The sequence below is a fragment of the Natrix helvetica genome (genome assembly GCF_964273705.1).
Source record: "Natrix helvetica genome assembly, chromosome: Z".
Taxonomy (NCBI): Eukaryota; Metazoa; Chordata; class Lepidosauria; order Squamata; family Natricidae; genus Natrix; species Natrix helvetica.
Genome location: NC_138554.1, coordinates 81,123,381 through 81,144,722, shown reverse-complemented (window position 1 = coordinate 81,144,722; position 21,342 = coordinate 81,123,381). Strand labels below are relative to the sequence as shown.

Below are 21,342 nucleotides of genomic sequence, written 5' to 3'. Positions count from 1 at the left end.
GTGATGGGCCCAACCCTCTGGAACGACCTCCCCCCCGATATTAGAACCACCTCTGATCTCCGCTCCTTCCGCAAGAAACTCAAGACCCACCTGTTTCGAGTAGCTGGTCTGGCCTAATTACAATTATAATCGTAACTGTATTTAACATCTATTACTAACTTTCCTGGATGACTTTTTAAATTTTATATTGGGGTTTTAAACGGGTTTTAAAATTGTTTTTTAATTATTTAAATTGGTTTTGGGGTTTTATATACAGACAGTGTGGGTGTGTGTTGTTTCTGCTCTATGTCTTATGTTATTTTCTGTTGTTTTGATTATGAATGGTCTGTACACCGCCCCGAGTCCCTACGGGGAGAGGGGGCGGTCTATAAATTAAATAAACTATAACTAACTATAACTATAACTATAAGGTAATCCTCAAGTTATGACAGTCCATTTAGCAACAGTTCAGAGTTATGACATCACTGCCATAGGAACCTTTCTGCACACAGATAGAATTGTCTGTGAGAATGCAAGATCTCATAGGCCTCCTTTGGGTTCAGCTTAGGCGCCGCTGCAGGCACCCTTCTCTGTGCTGCTGGGTTTCTGAATCAAATGAATGACTTTGGGATTGCAGCCCAAAAGCTAGTTTTGGTGGGATGAGGCGGGGGGATGTGGGTTGGTAGTCAGACTGGCAGCTGGAGAACCAAGCCCTTCGTAGCAGCACTGTCTCCAGGGAAAGCCAAGCTCTTTCTCTCTTTGAGTCTCTAGGCAGTGCAATTGGTGAAGTGTAGCAGAAGAAATGGGATGCTTGAGCTTGATCTGGCACGGGAGAGGTCTAGTGGATAAAAACGCAGCCACGGACATTGAGGGTCGCCTGAAGGATGGGCCTTTCATGGGGATCTGGACAGCTATGGGGATGCCTGCTCTCTGCTGCCAGAGAGCTCAGCCCATGTTCTAGCAACCAAAGCACCATGTTATGACTCAGATGGTCAAGGCAAGGCATGCCTCTAGAGAGTTCTTTATTTCTCTCAACAAATGTTCCAGTCAACTGGTAAGGCTCCATCCCCACACTATCCTGAAGGCAGCCCCCCTCAGTCCCAACAGTACAAAGCCCACAGAGTAGAAGTCTCCTCATGGAGCAAGATCCAAGATTCCAACTCCAATCCACAAGGCAGAGTCCAGGCACAAGACAAGGACAGTCCTCAGGACAAGAAACAGGTCCCAGGAAAAAACAGTTCAAAGGGGCACAGTGAAGTAAAGCCAAATGCAAGCCACAAGAGAAGGGTAGGTCCAAAACAAAATGTGAAGAGCAATCTTCCAAGTGAGATAAGGCAAACAGCAACAGGCACGAGTTGAAGCTGAGTGTAACCCAAGCAAACAATTGTTCCTGGCAAAGATTAACTCTCCATGGCTTCTTCTCCTTACGTTACTCCCCTCCAGGTGTTTCTTGTGAGGAGGGGTGGGGCAACCTTATCCTGAGTAGCCTTGCAACCCTCTGGGCTTGTCTATGCTTCACTGTCCTTGCCCTTGAATTAAGTGGAGTAGACAGCAGTTCCTCATCAGAGGAGATCAGCTGCCTATCAGCACCCCTGCCACTCAGCAGCTGATCCTCCCGTGTCTGTGAAGGCAGGCAGCCCTCTGTCTGGTCGACCATCTCCCTCAATGCCTGAGGGGCCCGAGACAGCATCATCCTCAGCCCCTGGCATGCCTTCCCGGTCAGTTGCAACTCCTCTTCCTCTTCCGAACTGGACTCACCAGAGGCAAGCAAATGCGGAGAGTGTAGGGCTGCCATCAACTACATTGACCTGGCTCGCTGCAAAGGGCTCGGCCATCCCTGGCAACAGTGCTGCTGTGAAGGGCTTTGGCCAGTTGTGGGTGATTACCCACAACCTGCCTCTTCCTCCTCCAGTCAAAACTAGCTTTTGGGTTATAATCCCCAAAGTGACTCATTTGAATAATTACCCAGCAGCACACAGATGATTCCTGCGGTGCTGCCCAGGCTGGAACCAAAAGAGGCCTACAGGGATGCGATAGTTCTCACAGACAAGTCCATCTTTTGCAAAAAAAGAGTGTGCATAAGAATGTGAGATCTAAAAAGAAAAAAGCCCCAGCTTTCCCAGTTCTGAGAAAAATTCACCCGCTTTTCTGCTATATGGCCCAGTCTGTTTTGGAGCTTTGGAAATCTTCAAAAGGTAAGTGAATAATTGATAATAGGGAGTTGGTGTGGTGAAGGCCAAAGCTGTAGGGACCCCCAGGGGTGGAAAGTGAGCATGATATCTCAATGGATGGGGAAAAGTCTTGAGTGGTTGGAGGCAGCTGAACTGGCCCTCTACCTGAGTCCTTTTGGAGAAGGGCGGCATATAAATCCAAATAAACCTAAACCTACCCCAAGGTCTTCATTATCCCTGAGGAACCACATGCACACTTAATGAACCATACATTTGATTATGTATTGGGGAGAGGAGGGATGGGGCTCGTTCATTTAACATGATTCAGTTAACATTATGACCATAATAGGCAGGCTTCATTATAATTGTACTTCAAGAACTACCTATACCTTTTCAAATATATATACAATAGAGCACATGTAAACTATATATTAGCAACTTTCCCATGTTTCATCATGCAATTTTGTATATTAGAGAACAGGGATACAGGATTAACACTAGCCAATAGGTTCATATTTCTTAACCTTGAAAACATTCTGTTTATAGTGTTAATATGAGCTAGCAATGTGAAATAACAATCTTTACATTTTACCAGCGAAAATACTAAGGATACACTTTAAAATATCAACAATTTCTGAATAAACTTTAAAGAAAATCCACTTAATAACCCTCCACCCAATGTACCAGATTAATTTCAATGACTATACTGTCAAATAACGTAAGATATAATACAAAGTATTGAAGATTCAGTGAATTTAAAATAACAGCAAACTTTACTTGTTACAATGTACTGTATATCTATTTGCTCTTTCACATACACACGCACACGCACACACACTCACACATTCATCCACACATACCCATATCCTCAACTAGCCTGAGGGACAGAGACCAGCAAGTCTGAGTCTAGCACCCTCAGGGAAAGCAGTTAAGAAGGAGTCATGTCTTTAAGGAAACAAAAGAAAAAAATGTCATCTGAATCAGACAAAAGAAGTTGGGCCTCACCAATATGGGAGATCCTCCACAACGCCTACAGTATTGAACAAATCAAAGACTTTGGGAAATAAAAGGGGTCTTCAAGCCCACCTACTCTTTGAATCGTCTTTGGACCCAGACTTGGCAGTGTCTGTACCTCTGGCTAGAACTTGGATAAGTGAGGAGGAGGGACTGTGCTTGTGCGAAAGAGCAAACAGATATTCTGTCAGCGTTCCAGATAACATCCAAAATTAAATCAGAGTCCAAAGCAAAGTACTGCTCAAAGTTCCAATTTATTAAGAGAGCCATGCTTGTACATCTGGGAAAACATGAATATGAAGCTTCTCAGTTTTCCCCACCCAAGTTAAAATTCATGATCTTGCCCCCATACCCACAAGTCCATCATATGGGCCAATCTTTCATTGCCATGCTGGCAGTTCCACCCATCCAGTTCCGGTCAGGTGCAGAGGTTCCAAGACAAAGGATGATCTTGGCAATCTAGAAAGGAATTTTATTTTGGCTACATAACATTCCACTCCATACTATCCCCCCTCCCAATTCCCCACTATAGCAACAGCATAGTAGAATAGAAGTGTGGTAGGCCAAAGAGCCAAAAGGAACATGGCTGCAGGCCTGACACACACATTATAACAAGTAAAGTTTGCTGCTATTTTAAATTCATTAAATCTCCATATATTCTAAAGAACCAGTTTTGCCTCAGTATTCAGTTAAAAGTGATTTAAGTGTGCCAATTTTCCAGGGCTGTGAGTATATTAACGACTGACCCTAAGCCAAACCTGGGAGCATGTGTGAACCATTAAATGTAGGAGATTTCTCCCTATCATTCGTCCTTATCAATAAACCTGCTTCATTATCCTTTTATTTTCTTGAATATTTTTGTCTTAACAGGTTTTGTAAACACACACATACACACAAGCAGACAGAGAGAAAAATACAACCCCCATGCCAAAATACAGCTACCCAACATTAACAAAACACATATACACACAAACACAGTATACACACAAACACAGAAAAGTGGTTAAAGATGGATTATATGCCATTCATTAATCAAATGCCAAACATGTTTCTAAATATACTTAATAGTTCTAGAACCTAATAAAACAACATAAAATCTATGCCACCAAAGCTTGTATGGAGTCATTTTTTGATGAATGGCAAATCTGCCTTTTCAAAAATACCCCTTATACCCCTTATCCTTTGAATTCAATCCTTAACATCAGGAATAATCCAAGTTTTCCAATTTCTAAAAATAGTTCCCTTAATGATACCCAGACCCAATACAACCATAATGCCTTAAAGTTGCCCGATTCTAAACAGATTTTGTAAGAAATAAATTATTTGATGCAGATGAAAATTTGTAGATTCCTCTGGGATAATGTGGTCCAAAACTGAAGCCTCTAAATTTCCTAAACAATATAGACTCATGTGAAAAAGTAAGTACACCCTCTTTGAGTTTACTATGTATCAAGACATATTAAAAATGATCTGATCCTTAGCTGTTCTTAAAAGTAGGCAAATACAACAACACATGATATATTATACCATGTCATCATCTGTTTTACAAAAAGAAAGTCAAAATGGAAGTCATGTCTGAAAATCTAAGCACGGGTATACCTATGATTTAATAGCAACAATAATTCCCCTACAACAATGTGAGAGACTAATAAAGTCATACAAAAAATGATTATTTTAACCATTTTTGTATGACTTTATTAGTCTCTCACACTGTGGTGCAGGAATTTTTGGACCATTCTTCTTTACAACATTGCTTCAATTCACTGAGGTTTGGGGCATTTGTTCATGCACAGATCTCTTGAGTCCCACTACAGCATTTCATTTGGATTGAGGGTTGAAGTCTGGACTTTAACTGGACCATTGCAACACCTAGATTCTTTTCTTTTTCAGCCATTATTTTATAGATTTTCTCGTGTGCTTGGCATCATTGTCTTGCATGACCCAATGTCAGTCATGTTTTAGCTGTCAGACAGATGGCTTCACATTTGACTCTAGAATACTTTGATAAACTGTTGTTCGTGGTTGACTCAATGACTGCATATGACTGCAATGACTGCTCAGTCCTGTAGCTGCAAAACAAGACCAAATCATCACCTCTCCACCACTGTGCTTGACAGTTGGTATGAAATGTTTGTGTTTGGTTTTCACCAAATATAGCACTATGCATTATGGCCAAACATCTCCACTTTGGTCTCATCTGTCCAAAGACTTCCAGAAGTCTTGTGATATGTCAGGCACATTTGGTTTGTAACTTTGCAAATCCAAGCCATGCTGCCATGTTCTTTTTAAAAAGAAGATGTTTATTCCAGCAACTTTTCCAAACAAACCATACTTCAGTCTTTTTCTAATTGTCTTATTATGAACTTTAAGATGCTAAGTGATGCTTGTAGAGTCTGAGATGTAACCCTTGGATTTTTTTGCAAATTTTTTTAGCATTGCATGGTCTGCCTTGTGAATTTGCTGGGACATTCATGTTCATTCAGTTGGGAAGATTGACAATTGTCTTGAATATTTTCCACTTGTGAATAATCTTCCTCATTATAAAATGATGGACATTAAATTCTTTGGAAATAGCCTTTTAACCATTCCCAGATTGATGGGCAGCAACAATTGATTCTCTGAGATCATGACTGATGTATTTCCTCTTTGGCAGCGTGTTAACACACATCTCAATGCTGAACACCAGCAAACTCATAAAACTTTGGCTTTTATAAAATTAGCCACACTTGCTGGTGACCAATTGATCAAGAGCACTTAATTAGCAGCACCTGGCTGCTACTTAGCCTTTTCATTCCTTTGAAAGCAGTAAGAATGTACTTAGTTTTTCACACATGGCTTCTCCATTTTGGCTTTCTTTTTGTAAAAGAATTGATAACATGATGTTCTTTCTTTTTCACATGACTGTACTTTCTCCTCAATTATTCAAAGTTTACATTTATAATATGAATAGACTTTCTGATTTCTACAACATGAATGTGAATACTTTACAATAATATCTATTAGGCTGGGTCATACAGTCCAGTGGGTTTGATTTAATTTGAGTTGGGATAATAATTAAAAGACAACCTTAGTCTATTCTCCAAAGTAGCATTAAAGTGAAATACAAGAGCATATAAATAGTCCTTAATTTATGGCACTAGACATATTTTACTGTATTTATGGGATTAGACTTTGTTTTGTGAAGTGATCATTAAAGAAATGTTGGTCTTACCTGATACATTCTTTCTCTGTGCACTGTGGGAGAATCCAAGCATGGGTTAACTTCTGCCTATTTGCCCAGATTGAGTTAGAAAAAGTCTTGACCTCTGCTCGACTGAGCTCAGTTTTTTCAATGAAGGCGTAGATGTTCAGTAGAGATGGAATCAGTGAATGTAAAAATTCTCTCCTGATCTTGGACCAGAATGATCATTAGGGTGGGTTTGGATTTTCTGACAGTATATAGAGAAAGAACGTATCAGGTAAGACCAATGTTCTATCTCTTGTGCGCTGCTTGGAGAATCCAAGCATGGGATATACCGGAGCTTAATGTCTCAAGGGTGGGAGGCAGGCTGGTCCAGGGTCCTGGAAGCAGAATGAACCCTCTGTAGTACTCATCTCCCAAAGGATGCCTGGGCAAGGCAAACGTGTCCAGTTTGTAATGTTTGATGAAGGGTGACAGGAAGGACCACAGTGCCGTTCTGCAGATCTCTTTGATTGAAACTTGTGTCTAGGCAAAAGTCTGGCTTGAAGTTCCTAGGCCTTCAACCATCAGCCTATGGTGGATGGAATCACTTTCTTGCTCATGGATGCCGGTTGAAAGGAAACGAACAAGGATTCCATCTTTTGGGAGGAAGCTGTTTGCTTGATGTACTTACGGAGAGAACCTCCTGACATCCAGATGGTGCCATTTCCTCTCTAGAGGATGAGTAGGCCATGGACAGAAGTCTGGGCGGATAATCTCCTAGACCCCATGGAATGTGGAGTTTACTTTAGGAAGGAAGTAGGGATCCAGCCGTAGGACAACTCTGTCTGGATGGAAAATGCAGAGATCCCCACGGACCAATCCCTATGGACCACCAGCTCCGAGATCCTCCTGGCCGAGGTAATGGCCATGAGGAAGGTGACCTTGAAAGTCAATATCCGAAGACTGATAGACCACAACAGCTTGAATGGTGTAGAGGGGTTTGCAACACTACAGAGAGGTCCCAAGTGGGGGATCGATGTACCACAGGAGGCCTCAAGTTGGCTGCCCCCTTCAGGAAACTGCGTACTCTTGGATGATGAGCAAGGGTATGACTATTTACACCCTTCAGCACTGTGATTAAGGCGCCACCTACCTGCGGATAATGTTTGGGCAACAAACCCTTGTCCAACCCCTCCTGCAAGAAGTCCAGGATCTGCAGAATCGATGCTGAGAGAGGATTGATAAGTCCTATGCGGCACCATCTGCAAAAAGCAGTGCATGTGGCATTATATATCCGGATAGTGGAAGGTCTTCTGGCCGCCTGGATAGTCTGAATGACCTTCCTGGAGAATGTCCCTTTCAAGTGTCAGATGACTAACTGAGGTTCCGGGTGGAGCAGTGCCCACTGGCTGGGGGATATCCTGTCATCGGGAATTCTCTAGGGTCAGGATACCAAGAGGTTGACCAGTCTGCGTACCAGGGACGTCTTGGCCAGAGGGGAGCGACAAAGAGGACCTCCGCGCTCTTCCCTAGCACCTTCCAAATGACCCTTGATATAAGGGAAAGAGGAGGGAAGGCGTTACAACAGTCCCTGAGGCCAAAAGCTGTGGAGAGCTCCCTCTGCATCTGTACCGCAAACCTAGAGAAAAACCTTGGTAATTGAGTATTTGTCAGATGAGCAAATAAGTCCACTGTCAGTTGACCAAACCTCCAGGACAGTTCTTGAACAGGTCCGGGTGAAGGCGCCACTCTGAATGGTCCATAGTGGACTTGCTCAACCAATCTGTCTGCATGTTCGTGATCCCGGATATATGCTCCTTCGTGATGGAAAGGGTATGCATCTCCACCCATAGAGCCAGTCTCTCCAACTCAAACATGAAGGACTTGGTGCCCCCCTGGCAATTGATGTGGGCCTTTGTGGCCACATAGTCAGTGAGGATCAGGATGTGGTGGCCCGTAACCAGTCCCTGGAACTGTTGAAGCGCTAGGTGGGTGGCCCGAATCTCCAAGCAGTTTATGTTGTTCAATAGCTCCTGTGGGCTCCATTGTCTCTGAGCCTAAGATTGGACATGGGCTCCCCACCCGAAGAGAATGGCATCAGAAGTTACTGTGATGGGGTCTGGTTTTCTGAACAGGCACTCCTTTTGCAGGGCACAGGATGTCCACCAGTTCAGGAAGAGGAGGAACCTACAATGGCACCCAAACCCTGGCATTGGAGCTCTTGCTGCTGGCCTGCTGGTATGGGAGCAGGAACCATTGCACGGTCTGCATATGCAGCCGTGGCCATGTCTATGCAGGAAATCAATTTTCCCAAGAGTTGGGAAAGAACCGCCAAAGGTACTGACCGCTGTGTTCGGAGTTGGTTCACTAGTGACTGGAAGCTAGAGCACCATTCCTGGGAGTGGTAGACATTTGTAGGTCTCAGTATTTATCACTGCCCCCAGGGGGAGTAGACTGATGGAAAGTATCAGATGACTCTTGTCCAGGTTCATTGAAAACCTGTGTTGCTGACGGACCTGGATTGTGATGTGAAGATCTTGACTTGTCTGAAGCAGAGAGGATGATTGGATCAAAATGTCTTCGAGGTGGCATTGTATTCTGATGGGCAGGGATTGGAAGTAAGTTGCCACAGCTACCAGCAACTTCATGAAGGTTATTTTTTGGGGGGGGGGGCGATGATAGGCCACACAGCAGGACCCTGTACTGGTCGTGGCACCCTGCAAAGTAAAACCTTAGGAACCATCTGTGGGATGGATGGATGTTCATATGAAGGTAGGCCTCCTTGATGTCCACAGATGTTAGTAGGTCTCCTTGTCGAATGCATCCCAGGATGGATTGTAGAGATTGCATTTTGAAGCATTTGTATGCCAAATGGATATTGAGCTTTTTCAAATCTAGAATCGTTCTCCACCCACCCACCCCCAAACTCTTCAGGACTAGGAATAGAACTGAACAGAATCCCAGTCCCTTCTGCCCTGATGGAACCGTCTCAATGGCAAGGATGTCCAACAGGTGTTGGATCTCGGTATCCATAAGATCCCTTTTGGCCTGGCACTTGGGAACAGGGCACCTGACGAAATGTCTCAGAGGGCAGGTAAGAAATTTTAGCATGAGTCCTAGCCTCACTGTCTGCAGCACCCATGCATCACCATTGGTTTGCGAAGAATTTTAATCGATCACCAATGGGAAGGGTTACTAGAGTGTCATTTGGCCCTGCAGAAGCCTGGTGCCAGATCCTCAAAATGGCCGCTTGGTCTGAGGTTGCTGCCTAACTCTGTCGCGAAACCCAGACCTGTCTGTGATCTTTCATTCCCCTAGGAATAGTCCTACTGATATTGGGGGCCAATGAACCTGGGGTCCGTCGCATGAAAGGGCTGCTGGTAAAAATAAGGCAGAGTCTGTGGTCCGTATGCTGATATAAATATGGCAGCACCTTCCTTTTGTCCCTATTCTCCACTAGAATGGGATCTAGTGATTCTCCAAAGAGATTACCTCCTCTAAAGGGAGCTGAGTCTAGGTGCCATTTGGAGTGCATGTCTGTCTTCCAGTGGTGGAGCCAAAGAAGGTGTCAGGAAGTTACACTAGGCACCATAGCTCTAGAGGCAAACTTGGCCGCATTGAGGGTTGCGTCAGAAGAGTACTCCACAGCTGCCACCAATTTGTTTACATCTTGGTGCAGCAGTGTGTCATCAGGTGGAGGTCTTCCCTGTAATTGGCGAAGCCACACCAAGTATCTGCCTGTATTGGCCAGGCTGCCACCTGGTACATTTTGTAGAGAGTCATCAAGGCCTTACCGTCCTCTGCCTTCAAGCCCTCCAAAAAATCTGAAGGAAGGATGGCGGAAGAGGCTAGTGTGGCTATGGGAGCGTCTACCACTGGGACCTGCAGGAGCTCCTCCAATTCAGGACCAGAGCCGTACATTCTCCAGTCATTGTTATTGGATGCAGCCAAAGAACCAGGTTGGTTCCAATGCCACTGTATGACACCCATGAATAATTTGGGGAGTTGGTATCACCTCCTGTTCAGGAACAGGCTCTGAGAAAAGCCGTTCAGTAGGATCCAGACCCAGGGAAGTCTCAGCCTCTGTCATGCCCATGTTGGCTGATGTCTTGGCCTTGTAAAGAAGTGGCTTGAACAAGGCCGTCTGGAAAACTCCTGAGAAGGCGGACTAGTCTGGGGCCAGGCCCTTGTCCTCTGAAAATTCCCGATCACCCAGTTCTTCCTCCCCCATGAATGAATCCTCTCTAGTGGAGAAAGAGGCCCTGTGAAGGTCTCAAATATGCCTGTAGGCCGTAAGGCTGGGCCCTCCTTGGCAACTTTGCCTCTATCTCCTGTGATATAGCCTCAGATATCAGGGCACAAATATCTTGAGTGAGACCTATCCCCTGACAGGCTCCTGGATGTAGCCCCATAGGCATTGGGGTTTAGGAGGCTTCCTGCGCTGAGTGCATGGTCATAGAAGCTTGACACCCACGGTTGCTAAGTGAGATGATGACTGCAGTAGATCTGCCCCCTGAGCGGAGTCCTGCTGCAGTGGTGGTGAAAATGGCTTCATGAGCCACGCGCGTAGTCATAGGAGCAGGCCCAATCCTGCGGTCGTTAAGCAGGCCCAGGGGTTTAAATTTGGCATATAGCCTACTGTTTGATAACTTTGCAGCTCAGTGGTACCGACTAGTCCTGCCCTGCCTCAATGACTGGGAGTGAGTGATCTGGCTGTGGCTGAAGAGGAAAGGACTCCACCTCTGAAGTGGGTGGCTGACTGCTAGCCTCTCCCTGTCTTGTTGCTTTGGAGAATTGCTTCTTCAGTGCTCTTTGATGCTTTTTAGTGTCCCTGTCCGCAACTGCAGAAGCTGCTCTGGATGAATGTACTCTGGTCCTGCTCCTGTCTGGGGTCCTTCTAGTGGCTGCTCTGCCCATCCCAGGAGCAGGTACCTCAGGCAATTGCCTGGGAGAAGTTTCCTCTCCCACGCTGCTGTCTGATATGGAGTAATCAACCATCCCTGCTGAAAGAAAGCCCCTTGATTGGTGCTGCTAGTGTCAAACAGGCAGGCAGGAAGGTGTGGGAGATAGCGGCAATCCAGCAGTCCCGGGAGGGCCTACGCACTTGCCCAAAATGGCACTGTTGCAGAAAAAGCGTGGAAAAAACCCTTTCAACGATTGTTGGCGCTGCAGATGAAAATACAAGCCTCAGAGTGTAATCCGAGTGATTGGGCAGTGACTCTGGAATAGCCTCCGGCCAGTAGTCGGACTGCGGAGAGCACGGCCACATGCAAATGGACCAATGCACACACACTAATGGCCACATGGCAGGCAGCGCACGTAGGATGCAGCAGGCCTTCATGACAGTGGATGGCCTTTTAAAATTGGTGCAAGAGCAGCAAACCGATTCTCCCAGCACCATAGAAAAGCCACAGTTGCCGAAGAACGGTCTGAGTGATCAGGCCGTAGATCCGGTGTTGCCAGGGTCCCCAGGCTGGAAAAATGGTGGCTGCAGGCCTTATCAGAGTACTGAGAACCTGCACACCCATGAGCAGCCGAAATTCTGGAGTCACAGATGTGGGGACTCCTACCTTCTCTTCTAGTGAGATGAAAAACCTCTTGTGATGTGGAGAATCTAAACTGGGAATATTTTCGGCTCAGACTACCGTATTTTTTGGAGTATAAGACGCACCAAGGTTTTGAAGAGGCAAATTTAAAAAGAAAAAAGTTTTTGCACTCTGCAAACCTCCCCAAAATGGCCCGTATTTCATGAAAACAGGCCCTTTTTTAAAAAAGGCATGAATGGCCCTTTGGAAGCTTGTAGATTGTTCGCAGGGGGGGGGGCAAAAATGAGCAAAAACCGGCCTGTTTTTCACGAAAATGGGCTCATTCTTTGTCAAAAAAGGGCGTTAGGAAGTTTATAGAATGCTCCTGGGGACTGGGAGGGGCAGAATTGAGGAAAAAACAGCCCATTTTTTGCTCAGTTTTTCCCTCCCCAGCCCCAAGGAGCACTCTATAAGCTTCCTACAAGCTATGCACAGCCATTTTGGTGAAGGGGCGGGGTTTCAGGGGGCAAACATTTGCTGTATTCAGTGTATAAGACGCACCCAGATTTTCAGCCTCTTTTTTGAGAGAAAAAGGTGCGTCTTATACTCCGAAAAATACGGTAAAGTAAGGAGAAAAAGAATTCATGTCTCTTTAGGCTAGACTGAGTTGAAAAAAACTGAACTTAGTCAAGCAGAGGAGACATGGTCAAGACTTTTTCTAACTCAGTCTCTGAGCAAATAGGCAGAAGCTAACCCAGGCTTGGATTCTCCAAGCAACGTACAGGAGAACAAGATATTACATGATTGCTTGGCTCAGAGACCACAATCCTGATACTCCTGGTTGTGGTCAAATGAACATGCAGGTTGTTAAGCAGACAGAAGCCCAGGTTAGGAGTGTGGATGTCTCAGGGTGAGAGCCTGGAAGTGCTTTCAAGACTTAGGAACTGAAAATTCTCCCTGCCAAAATCCAAGCAGGATTGTCAGCCCTGGAATGGAGAGTCAATTATGCCAGCCTGCAGTACCCACCTAAGGCACCCACATTCGTTTCCTTATCACTGCAACTTTTTGTTCAGGAGCTGAAAATACTCTCTGCCAAAATCCAAGCAGGATTTACAATTCCTGAGCCAGAAACACTATGCCAGGCCTCCGCCATCTGACTGAGCTTGGCTCTGGGCTCTCCACCTTACTTTCTGACTCTCTGCTCTCTGGATTTCAACTTCCTCTCATTTCTGGAGACTAGTCTAAAGAACTGCCTTCTGAAGGCGTTCAGCTCCCCTGCATGCACAAAAGAGGACTTATTCAGCAAGGCATAGAAATGGAGCCTGTACCATCCAAAGGAGTTCTCCTCCATGTCTGGAATGAAATCCCTCTGACAGGATGAGGAACTGACATTTTGGGGGATTTGAGCTCCATTTCTATATACCATCAAAGTAGTGAAACTCCCATCAGGCAACAGTTCTTTCAGCCAGAGCCAAGACATAAGACAGTCCTCTCAGCAAGCTACAGCATGCAATCTTCTCTGCTGGCTTTCCCATTGGCTTTCTGAGGAAATTGGCAGAAAAGATTGCTAAATGGTGATCACATGATTGCTTGGCAAACTATCATAAGTGCATACAATTTCAAGCATCCAGATTGTAATTACATGACCTAGGGTTGTGATGGGGTTGCAACATTTTGCAATGACCAAAATGCTTTATGAGCTGTGAAGTATCTTTTCTGAGACTGTTGTAAATGTTTTTATTTTTTAAAATGTTTTATTTATTTACAAACATGCAAAATACACACGCGCAAAACTTAGACATACACCATATTTACACAAAATGATACAAACAGGAACTTTCTATTCTTTTTAATAGCAATTGCCAATCGATACAGTTCTCCTTATATATTTTCCCTTCTAGTATATTTCATTTGCATTTCACCATTCTTAACTCTCTTATTTTACTCATCTGTCTGCTATATTGGCTGATTACCTCTAGTAAATTTAAACTTCTTGGATGCATATATATGTATTAATTCTCCTTAACTACTATTTTTGGGCTTTATTGGCTTCCTTCATTGATCCTTTTTTCTTTCTTCCATCCACTTATACCATTTATCCCATATCTGGTAGTATTCTGTTTCTTCTTTTCCCTGGATTTCTTTTGTTAATTTATCCATTTCAGTACAGTCCATCACCTTTCTTATTATTTCATCTTCACTTGGAATTAATTTGTTTTTCCATTTTTGAGCGAAGGCAATCCTCGCCGCCGTAATTATATATAAAATTAAATATTGGATTTCTTTTTTATATTTTGCAGTCATTATTCCTAGTAAAAAACCTTCGGGTTTCCAATCTATTTTGACTCCTGTTATTGCCTCTAGCCAATTTTTGATCCTTTTCCAAAAAATTTTAGCCATCTCACAAGTCCACCATAAGTGGTAATATGTTCTGTGTATTGATTCACATTTCCAACATTTTGGGGTTTTGAGATTTTAGCTAACCTTGTTCGTGCCAGGTGCCATCTATAAAACATTTTGTACTGGTTTTCCTTGTATGCAACTGACAGTGTCATTTTTAAGTTTGTTCCCCAAAATTTTTCCCATTTGTCTAATTCAATATTATATCCAAAGTTCTGCCCCCATTTTATCATTTGTTCTTTCACGATTTTTTCTTCCAGTTTATACTTCAGGAGAAATTTATATATTCTCCCTATCATCTTTCTATCTGAGCTTTGAATTATTTTATCCATTAAACATTTCCACTCCTAGTTCTTCCAATATTATTTTATTATATTTGTATAACTCCACTGGTATTCTGTCTAGTCCTGGGGTTTTACTATTTTTCTGGCTTTTCAGGACTAATTCCACTTCAGCTAATGTTATTGGCCTGTTTATCGTCTCCCTTTGCTCTTTTGAGATTGGGGCAGTGGTGGGTTTCTACCGGATCGCACCAGATCGTGCGATCCGGTTGGAGAATGAACCCGGAAGTAATTTCCTGCCCCGCCCCCTTGACGTTTTTTGCATCGGGGCTGACTCCCGCCACCACCGCTGCGCTACCTCATGTTCCTTATCTTCTGGCCGCTGCTCCATGCCATGGAAAACATAGGCGCAATTACACCCGGAGCAGGAGCAAAGCCCCTTTCCCAACTGGCCCTTCCTCCCTCGGAACGCTTCGGAGGGAAGCTTCTGCAAAAGCCCGGGCGAGTGACAACAAGTTCCAACAAGACTGTAATTTTCTGAGCTGTGCGCGCGCGCCTGTTTTCCACGTGGAGCAGCGGGGAGATTCTCTGCTGCTGCTGCTCCACTCAGGAATCCTCCTCTCAGCGATCTTTTGGGAAGTGAAAGAGCTGAGAGGGGGAAAAGCCTCCCATTGAAAACAGCGCTGAGTGGGGTGGTGGATCCTTGCTTTCCTCCTCTCAGCGATCTTTTGGGAAGGGAAAGAGCTGAGAGGGGGGAAAGCCTCCCATTGAAAACAGCGCTGAGTGAGGTGGGGAATCCTCCCGTTCCTCCTCTCAGCGATCTTTTGGGAAGGGAAAGAGCTGAGAGGGGGAAAATCCTCCCATTGAAAACAGCGCTGAGTGGGGTGGGGGATCCTTGCTTTCCTCCTCTCATCGATCTTTTGGGAAGGGAAAGAGCTGAGAGGGGGAAAAGCCTCCCATTGAAAACAGTGCTGAGTGAGGTGGGGAATCCTCCCGTGTCTTTTTATATTTGTGTTGTGTTTGTGCTGATAAATAAATAAAGGGAGACTAGTATGGATCCATTTCAAGCTGTTTAGCTCTCATATAAAAAGACAACATTAAAAATAAATAAAAAATATGGGTTTCTGCCTGCATGGTTTTCTGTGATGAGCCGAAGGACAGAAAGAGGGAGGAGTGAGCTCCCTCCCATATTTGGGCATACCAGGGGTTGTAACACAAACACATACTTATTTCCCTGGCTTAGCTGATAAAGGAGGAGAACCGGTGGTGTAGTGGCTAGCAAGTCTGCCTAATATGTAACACATCCCAGGTTCAAATCCCAGTAAGGGTATGGCTAGCTGATGAGAGCTAAACAGCTTGAAATGGATCCATACTAGTCTCCCTTTATTTATTTATCAGCACAAACACAACACAAATATAAAAAGACAACATTAAAAATAAAAAAAAATATGGGTTTCTGCCTGCATGGTTTTCTGTGATGAGCCGAAGGACAGAAAGAGGGAGGAGTGAGCTCCCTCCCATATTTGGGCATACCAGGGGTTGTAACACACACACACACACACACACACACACACACACACACACACACATATATTTGTTTTCGTAGATTTTCATGGGTGTAGGTATGCTGGTTTTGTTGTATTCGGGTCTTTTCCCGTGTAAAAAACGTTGCCAAGACAATCTCAATCCTACACTGGAAAAGACCCGAATACAACAAAACCAGCATGCATACATACATACATACATACATACATACATACATACATTAGTCCAGCTTGTGTCGCAGTTACTTCTCTTGCATCAGTCTTCATTGTTCAAATTTATAATCAACTAGGGGTCACCCTCTCATCAGTATCACTCTCTGTTCCATCAATCACCGTTAGTAATTATAGCAGACCCCGGGGCAAAGACAAAAGAGAGGGGGGTGGGTTAAAGAGCCCCCCAACCGTTCCGAAACAATCCTCTTTCTACTGTCTCCAACCCAGTTCTAACTCCCGAGGAGAATAAATACTGTATATTTGTTGAGTGTCCCCTCTAAAAAGAAAAAAAGAACACTTGCTCCCTTCGTTACCTGGATGTATTGTTCCCGATTGAAACTCTGTTTGTAATTTTGGAATGTTGTTAAAAGTTGTTAAATAAGTCAATCTGCATTTATTGTAAAAATTTTTCACAATGCTGATATGATTTGACTCTGATATGATTGTCATACTACATATAGGGTCATATCCCTGATTAGCTTAACTCTCTGAATCCAGTAGACTGATTATGGATGCTAAGCAAGAATTCTTGACAGCAAATATTAACTATTACTTACAATGTAGATACTTATTGACTTAATTCCTTTATAATAGCTTATAACTCTACTTTTACAAGGTTTAAAGTACTTAAGCATAAGCATATTGTTGCTTTATTTATGCCTCCAAAGTGAATGGAAATTGAAATAAACAAACTAGAATATAATTCATCCCCCGACAGTTCTCAAAATTGGATATAGAAAATAAACATGCTTCGATTTATCATACATCTATATTTGGGACTGATACTGTACTATAGAATCAGTAGTTGGCTTTTCATGGCAAAAGAGAAAAAAGCTTAATGACATTTTTCAACATTGTTTTTAATGTATAGAGGTATTCTCAGGGGAAATGAATTTTATTAGGTTTTTAGAATAATCTTAGAACTTTTCCATTAGAATGTTCCAATATTTCATATAGGCATTTTAATTTTAGATTTTACTTTAACTTCTGTTACTCTCTAAGATTTTGGAAAATCAATCCTACAGATTCATATACTTTTAGTTAAGGCTAAGTTTTAACATTATTTTCCTATGAATTTCTTTGAGCATTTAAGGCAAACCTTACTTTCCAATAGCATTCAAAGGATATTAGACTCCAACAAAAATTGTCAAACCAATTGCAAAAGAAACAAAAGACAGGTTTTTCAAATGTTTGGCTACTCCATTTTCTCAATAATGAAAAGATCAGAAAAAATGTAGTACTTTTTCAGGCTAACAAATTTTAACATCAGATACAATTTATTTTCTTTTGATCAATCATGTCCAATTCTCAGAGATTGCCTGGACAAGTTTCTGCAATTTTCTTGTAACGTTTTTCAGAAATGCTTTCCCATTTCCTCCTTCCTAGGGCTAAGTAAAAGTAACTAATCCAAGATCACCTATCTTGCTTTATAGATTAGATTAACAGAGTTGGAAGGACCTTATAGGTCATCTATTCCAACCCCTCGCTGAAGCAGGAGACTCTACACCATTTCTGACAAATGGCAGTCCAATCTCTTCTTGAAAGTCTTGAGTGATGCAGCTCCCATAACTTCAGAAGGCAAGCTGCCCCATTGGTTGATTGTTCTCACATATTGTTCTCTTATGTCCAAGGCAGGACTAGAATTCACAATGTCCCAGTTTCTAACCCGACACCTTAACAATTGGTTCTCTATCCAGATACATACAATAAATAAACTGATGTAAATTGGGATGAAATAGAGAAGGAGGCTGGTTATGTAAATGGAGGTTATAAACTGAATTACAAGTACTTTACCTATTAACTGTAATGTGTTAAAATCCATGTCGAGACTTTCTGAGATAACATGAAACCTTTGATGTGAGTTTAGCAATTTCTCTTACGAGACTTTCTGAGATAACATGAAACTTTTGATGTGAGTTTAGCAATTTCTCTTACAATTGTAATATCATTTTCATTTATTTCCTTGAAATGGCTACATTGAGCTATATAACAGATTTTCATCAGAGTTGAAATAGTTTTTCTGTCACATGGTACTTGTATTTCATGCATCTATTAAAATGAGCTATAGATTGTCTTCTAAAAATGTTCTAATGTGAAAACATGCTATGGGATTCCTGATTTTTGGCTGCCATAGATTAACATAGCTTCTCCTATAATTCTGAGGAATTCCTGTTCTGACTAAGCAGAACATGATAAAATGGTTGCTTATGCAGGAGAAATATTTGCCATTTTGTTCAACCACAAACTAGAAAATAGGATGGCATTGTTTTGACCTACAGTATATTAATATTGTCTTCAGGCACTATGTTAGGTCAACTGACTTCCCAAAAAATCTTTATACTATCTTGAGAATAAAATCTCATGAAATCATAATAATATATATTAAGTAATATATATTATTTAGGACAAGTATTAAACTCACCTTGCAGCAGGAATTCCTCTTTTGTTAAGATCCACTCTTACTTTTTCTCCTACATGTTTGTAAATCTCCATAAGTGCCACAATTGCAGCATCTCTCACCTGTGAACATGAAAGATGCTCATCAACAAATCTCAAAGATATTAAAATAAGCTGTCTTCATAGTGCTCGACTTAAGAACCCAATTGATATTGATGAATTTAATATCCCAAATTTATATTGCTCAGTGAGACATTAGTTAATTGAGTTTTGCCCAATTTACAACCTTTCTTGCCTCAGTTTGAAATGAATCATGGCAGTTGTTAAGTTAGTTATATGGTTATTAAGTGAATCTGGTTTCCTCCCTGACACTGTTTGTCAGGAGGTCGCAAAAGGTGATTATATAACCTCAAGACATTACAATTAACATAAATATGAGTCAGTTGACAAGCCTACGCTAGAACACACAATGTTCCCAGGGAGGTACACATTAAATTCCTCAGAAAAAGCACAAGAGATGAAATTTTGAGCGCACAAAGGGGGCAAGCCCTGACATACAAAGATAAGGAGATAACCATTCTGAAACAGATCCCCAAGAAAGTGAGGGAAAAAAGAAAAAGTTATTCGCAATTAGCGAATAAATTATACCAGAAGGGGGTGTGGTTTAGATGGTTGATGCCTGAAGGTATGCTAATATTCTGGGAGGAGACAAGAGTTAGAATTAATACACCCATAGAGGCACAGGCCTTTATGGAAAAAAATAAACTACTCCTAGAAAAACCTGATGATCCTTCACCAGACACACAGGACACGGGAGGGGCTGGAGCCCTGCCGGCGGGGGGAGATGGGGCAACACCGAGAAAGCTCAGATCACAAAAATGAGTAAGAAAATCCACCTGACATAAACTGATCGAAATTATCAATTGAATTTATATGCTGACTATATGTTACTACTTAATAATGAATTATGTGCAAATGTATACTATGAGTATGGAGGGGGGGCGCACCTACCGCACACTGCAGTTGCCAAAATTTGTAACCTTTCCCCTACCTTTTTCCTTTGCAAAATACTAAAAAAACCAATAAAACTTTGTTTTTTAAAAAAAAGACATTACAATTAACATAAATATGAGTCAGTTGACAAGCGTCTGAATCTTGATCACGTAACCATGAGGATGCTGCAACAGTTGTAGTTATGAAAAATTGTCATAAGTCACTTTTTCAGTGGCATCGTAACTTCAAACCATCATTAAATGAACTGTAATAAGCTGAGGACTACCTATCTGCACTAGACAGATATGATTCCTCCATAAAAGTATATAGTACAAAGTAAATAGTTACCTTTATTTGCTAAAAGCATGCTTTGTATCACTATTACTGTAATATCACTGATCAAATCATGCCGTATTAAGAAAAAAGAGATAAGAAAATTGGAGATAATGCCAGCAGATTGAGCGTGGTTGAAAAAGACAAGAGTGGAATATTGGAATGGGAAATCAATAGATCAGAATTTTACCTCAGATTCCAGAATATAGAAGAAGAAAAGGGAGAAAATTTGGCAGAAATACTGATAGAGATTCTGACAGAAGCATCGGTGATAACCAAAGGGAAGTTGATGGAAGAACAGATGAGGGGCTTCGAGTCTTTACAAGATACGCAGTGAAAAACAAGTTGCCAAGAGAAGTCCATATAAGATCTACCAAGAAAGCAATTAGAAGACAAATACTACAAATGGCAAGAGCTAAAAGATTGTACTACTATAGGATGGATACAGGATGATGTAATGAAATGCTATAATAAAAATTAATTTAAATTAATTTAAATTTAGAATATTACTCATAAAATGAAGTAACAATAGTTATAGTCAAATAAATGATTAATAATGATAATAATTTATACATATATACTAGATTGATAATGTGAGATTTTATATAAATTGTAAGTGAGGTTTAAAGAAAAGATGCACAAAAGTTTTGTAACCAAAGATAAACAATTTTATACAGAATATAATATAAAGATGTACTACTACTAGATGGTTTTAGGATGATGTAATGAAATGCCATAATATAAATTTATTCCAAATTTAGAATATCTCACATAAAAAGAAGTAATAATAGTTATAGTCAAATAAATGTTTAGCAATGATAATAATTGTATACATATATATATCAGATTGATAATATGAGATTCTATATAAATTGTAAGTGAAGACTATGGTGAGGAAGCACAAAAGTTTTGTAACCAATCGATACACTGTATGTAACTAGAAGATGGTTTTATGTTTTATGTTTGTCTGTGTTTGTTTGTTTAAAAAAAATTAAATGTCTTAATTATCTTAAAAGTGGAAATCAACTTAGAACGAGGTGTACGACAAGGATAGGTTATACTGTACGACAATATCACCTATCCTTTCCTCAGCCTGCCTTGAAGAAGTATTTCACAAACTAGATTGGGCAACAGTTGGACTAAAAATCAAAGGTGCCTATTTAAATCACTTAAGATTTGCAGATGATATTGTTCGTTTTCAACTGTCCAATTGGCATTTGCAGAAAAAGAAAGTCCTGGGACATAGTTTTACCCAAAGTATTATACCTAGAGTATAATACTTTACTGAAAAACTACATAGACACAGAAGTGAAACCAGTTCTGGATTTC

The 21,342-nt window shown here is 41.8% G+C and overlaps 1 protein-coding gene across 1 annotated transcript in view; it reads right to left on the bottom strand.

The window, feature by feature from the left end:
- The window catches only part of CLASP2 (cytoplasmic linker associated protein 2), a 340,309-nt gene that overhangs the window by 210,941 nt on the left and 108,026 nt on the right, over window positions 1–21,342 (bottom strand). Inside the window, exon 6 of the mRNA XM_081933452.1 lies at window positions 18,713–18,810. Coding sequence (XP_081789578.1) covers window positions 18,713–18,810 — 98 coding nt within the window. The remainder of the gene's footprint in view (window positions 1–18,712; window positions 18,811–21,342) is intronic.